The 5,190-nt window shown below is 43.8% G+C and overlaps 1 protein-coding gene across 1 annotated transcript in view; it reads left to right on the forward strand.

Annotated features, from left to right (window-relative positions):
• Positions 1-5,190, forward strand: part of RBL2 (retinoblastoma-like 2) — a 21,130-nt gene extending 15,940 nt beyond the window's left edge. The window contains exons 13-20 of the mRNA XM_009701457.1: positions 1-34; positions 548-822; positions 1,419-1,595; positions 1,762-1,833; positions 2,288-2,405; positions 3,408-3,610; positions 4,054-4,218; positions 5,020-5,190. The exon at positions 1-34 is cut by the window's left edge and continues 263 nt beyond it. Of these exons, the coding sequence (XP_009699759.1) occupies positions 1-34; positions 548-822; positions 1,419-1,595; positions 1,762-1,833; positions 2,288-2,405; positions 3,408-3,610; positions 4,054-4,218; positions 5,020-5,190 (1,215 nt within the window). The remainder of the gene's footprint in view (positions 35-547; positions 823-1,418; positions 1,596-1,761; positions 1,834-2,287; positions 2,406-3,407; positions 3,611-4,053; positions 4,219-5,019) is intronic.

Below are 5,190 nucleotides of genomic sequence, written 5' to 3' on the forward strand. Positions count from 1 at the left end.
AATAACGGGCAAACTGTGACAATACCAGTACAAGGTGAGAGAAAAGCCGCGGTAGGATTATTCAGGCTTGTTCCTATCAGGGTATTAGTACACAGTAGCGGGGAGAGGGGGGAATGGTACACTAGTGTAGAAAAAAGTATGTTTAAGGATTCATAACTGGGAAAAATAGTTTGAATAGATGAGCAGAATTTAGAGACAGAACATGTACAGCGCACGGATGTTCTGACTGCCAACATCTATTTTATAAACCTTAGTTATTTCAGTAAGCCTGCCTTCCTGAACTGGCACAGGATGAAAATTGCATTAGTGGGAAAAAAACCCCGAACACCCACACACCACCCAAACTTAGTTCAATTTCATTATCTTCTTGTCTCCTTATGATGAAAAATCCACAGTATTTTGATGAAACAATTTTGTATAACTACATATTTAGTATATTATATAGGCAACTAATAAAATAATTACTGAATTCTTTAAAAAAAGACCCAAACAACCACACCCACTACCCCCTCTCAACTTATTGCAGACTCTCCTTCTTAAATTACAGGTATTGCCAATGAAAACGGAGGAATAACTTTCTTCCCAGTCCAAGTCAATGTCGGTACCCAGCCTCAAGCTGTCTCCGGTCCCATTCAGCCCCTCAGTGCCCAGACTCTTGCTGGCACCCTGAACACTCAGATGACTGGGGCACCGTTGCAGTTACCAGGCCAGTTAACCGTGCAGCAGATCTCTCCTGGGGAGCAAAGGCAAACCCAGCAATTTGCCACTGCCACATCCGTCAGGCCTCGGAAGATGGGCTCGCTTTCACTCTTCTTTAGAAAGGTACTTTTCAGTCTAATCGGTGCTTTCCTTAGTTTCTATTTGGTAAGTCTTCAGTGATTTTTTAAAAATACATACTTATTATTAGTAATAAGAAGATAATATTCAATTTCAGAGTTAATCTGTACCCTTCGTCCATTCATACACATACCTGAAGAGTAGTTTTCTTATGCAGGCAACTTCTAGCAAAGGAGTAGACTACCACCACAGCTATCACAACACGAGTTGTGACGTGGGTGATGTACTTGGCCAGCAGGTACTTAAAGGTGTCCATTTTCTTTAAGGCTCTTGAAAAGAAAGAAATTCACCTTTGAGACGTGCTGGTTTCTTCAGTACCGTGGTTGCTGTAGGCTATGCAGCGCCCTTCCTCTGGCTCAGGACAACTCAGAATTTAAGCTTCAAACAAATGCTTTCTTAGCATCAATACCAGTCCTGAGAAGGTCTGCACCTTGTAAGCAAAAAAGTTAAATTTAGTTATTTTTCTTTTGGCGTATCATTTGCACAACAAGCTCTACAGGGTGTGCGAGTCTGACCTACTCTTTAGCTGGGCGAGAAAAGCAGTGTTGCTGTGGGCCTAAGCACAGTCTCCCTTCCAACAGGTGTATCATTTAGCTAGCGTTCGTCTGAGAGATCTCTGTGTCAAGCTCGATATATCTGATGAGCTGCGGAAAAAGATCTGGACATGTTTTGAGTATTCCTTGGTGCACTGCCCTGAAATCATGATGGACAGACATTTGGATCAGCTGCTGATGTGTGCCATCTATGTAATGGCTAAGGTAATGTGGAATATTAAGTCATAAAGAAGTTGTTTTTCTTTATTCACAAAGATTCCTCAAACAATTCCTCAAAAAAACCAAAGCCAGCCAAACAACACACACAACCACCCCCAAACAAACCAACCCACAGGAAAACTGTTAACCTTTTCTGTTCATCTCCCCTTAGGTTACTAAGGAAGACAGATCATTTCAGAACATCATGCGCTGCTATCGGACACAACCGCAAGCCAAGAGTCATGTAAGTACAGTTGGTATTAAGCACCTTAGTTCTATTTTAGGACTGGATTGCTTTTTAAAGTAACTTTTAGTATTCAACGAATGCAGTCTGTGAGCCATTCTCCTCAAAAGACAGCAGTCGTACCCAAAATCCTGCACTACTGAAAGCTTTTTATACTAAACTACACCTAGAATAGAAGGTATCTTTAGTTAAAACCTAAGGAGGCAGTGCCTGTTGGATAACACTCCTCACAGGAGGCTGTCTTTTCCCCCGTAAGAAGCAATTTGCTACCACAATGAAGTTTCTAAAAATGAGATAAATCATGCAGACTATTGTTGTTTCTAAAAATGAGATAAATCATGCAGACTATTGTTGTTTCTAAAAATGAGATGAATCATGCAGACTATTGTTTCCTGACTATGTACCTGCAGGTCTCATCACCCTTCCTTTGTTATGCTCCTGTTTTTCCCTGCAGGTATATCGGAATGTCCTGATAAAAGGCAGGAGATGCCGCCGACGCTCTGGTAGCAGTGACAGCAGTAGCCAGCAGAACTCGCCTACAGACAGAAGTAAAGAGAAAAACAAAGAACGAAGTGAGTTATTCCAAATTTCAGATGTTTGGGTTTAATTCCATTTCCAAAACAGCATGCATAAAGCCAGGGTTGGATTTTGTGTTACTCCACCCCAAACAGTTCCTTCTTTGGTAAACCTGGACACAATTAAGAATATATTGATAACATTGAAGAGTTGCTCTAACTCAAGCTTAATATTACACCCACGTTGACAGTTTAGAATCTGTCACCACACGTGCTTACCTTAAGAGTTTACCATGATGGCTGGCCTGAACTCTTTGAGTTCAGTTTGCACACCACGGAACGTCTCTCTGTAGACTGCAAGGAAATCAGCACTAGCCCACGTTCACAGTTACTCTGTCCCTTATCACAGTCACAGAGCTGCAGCAGCCGGCTGTCTTCAGAGATGGGAACAAACCGGCCCCCCACAGCATCTATTTTAGCCTATCTGACATCTTCTCCTTGACAGATGAACTGACACATTTTCAAGATATTTAATAGATGACGGTATAGACTGTAGATATTAATGTTTCCTGGCAGAGAGGTAGCAGGGAGGGGAGGAAAAAATTAGATATATTTGGCAACTTCCCCCATTAAACCAGCAGGAAGTATTACCAAAGCAAGTATTTCTACTACTAGCTGAAAAAGACTATCCTTCCTTATTTGAAATTGTGCCAGCTGGCAACAAGGAAGAGTTACTGTTAAAAGTATAGCAAAAAATGGAGTTTTAGCTCCACTTATATTGTGATGAAACTCAGCTTACACAGAAATGCCACCTGCAGTTTATCCGGTAAGAAGTTAGAAGTGAAATGCGTTGCTGTACACGTACACAGCAGTCTGTTGGTCTTTGCAAGGGAAGAGGCCAAGGGCCAAAACGAGCATCGCCAATACTGACACCGGCTGCACGGTCACTGTACTGCCATTCAAAAGCCTGGCACGCAGCTGAACGTCCAGGCCTGAAGCAAGCGCAGTGCACTGAAGCGCTGCGGCTGACTGAAGGAGAGCTGGCTCTCGCCCTTACAGCTAGCAGAGACTCCAGCCCCGTGATGCGATCCAGCAGCACCCTGCCTGTACCACACCCCAACAGCGCTCCCCCTACTCCAACCCGACTGACGGGTGCCAACAGTGACACCGAGGAGGAAGAGCGAGGGGACCTTATACAATTTTACAACATCACATACATCGAGCAGATCAAAGAATTTGCCCTGAAGTACACTTCAAATGCAGTAAGTTAAATTCTGTGCTTTTCATTTAGTAAATAGATTTTTTTTTTTTTTTACTGTACATGCAGGAACGTACTCTTAGCTAACCTCACTGTGAGCAAATTCAAGGGATTATATTTTTATGATGACAATTTTCACCTCAAGGACATACTCTGCTGCTAAAATACTCAGTACTTTCCATGCCTGTTTGCCATTTCCTCCTGTATGAAACACACAGCACTGAGCAATGTCATCCGCCAGCCTCAGACAGGGTTAGAAAATTTAAAAAAATACTAACCTGGCCTAACAAGATGACAAAACTTGGATCTGTTCTAAATATGTATGGTGTGACAGTAGTGGAAAGACACTAAACTGTGCTGAAGGTGACCAACCCACCAAAGCTGGACAGTAGTAACACCTGAGCTCAGAGCCCCCCTGGTGAGTGATTCTCCTTCTCTCTCGCGCAGACCGAGTCTCCTCCGCTCTCACCGTACCCCTTTGTAAGGATTGGCTCCCCACGCAGAATACAGCTGTCCCAGAATCACCCAGTGTACATCTCGCCCCACAGAAATGAGTCTGCTCTCTCTCCTCGAGAGAAAATCTTCTATTATTTCAGCAGCAGCCCATCTAAGGTGAGACCATGGGGTTTTAGTTTGCTTTTATAAATCCCTGATTCTACCACTTCTTTTCGGTAGTGCAATTAGAGAGGATTACACAACACACCTTTCTGTTTACCTTATCCAACATGTACTTTCTCACCTCACGCTCTTCATGCTGTCAGCACAGGTACCTAAGGAGCTGTAGAGCAATTAGGTGTCCGAGCTACTTGTGTACTTTTAAAAGTTACTTTTTGTACCGAATCACATGAAAGGCTCAGGAGGTGCGGCAGTGGTAGGTACCTGCCTTGGCTGTCGGGTAGCAGACGGGTCACCTGGTGTGGAGAGCGCTCAAAGAGAACACAAAGTACAGTCACACGCTCTTACCTACCTCATGGGGAAAAAATCCTCCACGTGGCTCCTAAGGTGAAAGGACTTCCCAGGTGAACACGTAAGGGCTGAATCCTGTCATCTCTGGCCACCAAGAACGAAGTAGAAATCTTCTGAGAAGCAGCTTCACTCTAGATAGGAACTGTTGCATCTGTGGTGTAAGACGGCAGTCATAACTATGGGTGGAAGGCCTTCCAGCCCTACGTGCAGTGAAACAACAAGCTTGCTGGAGTGTGAGTAAGGCTCTAGCATTCACTGGTAATGGGAAGAGCAATACAGTGATTCAGAAGGTGAGTCTGTCACGGGAAACACTTTGTACAGTACAGCTCTCCAGAAACAAAGCATATATAATCCCCATGTAACGCAATGAACAAAAGTTCACTTTATGTTTGGGCAGTCGGAGTAACAAGAGATAATTCTACCTTTTTCCCCCCCTCCTCTCTCCAGAGGCTAAAGGAAATTAACAGCATGGTTAGAACTGGAGAAACTCCCACAAAGAAGAGAGGCATTCTCCTAGAAGATGGTACTGAAGCCCCAGCTAAGCGAATATGTCAGGAGAATCACACTGCTCTGTTACGACGACTGCAAGACGTAGCAAACGACCGAGGGTCGCACTGA

This window comes from Cariama cristata, unplaced genomic scaffold (genome assembly GCF_000690535.1).
Source record: "Cariama cristata isolate BGI_N322 unplaced genomic scaffold, ASM69053v1 scaffold42085, whole genome shotgun sequence".
Taxonomy (NCBI): Eukaryota; Metazoa; Chordata; class Aves; order Cariamiformes; family Cariamidae; genus Cariama; species Cariama cristata.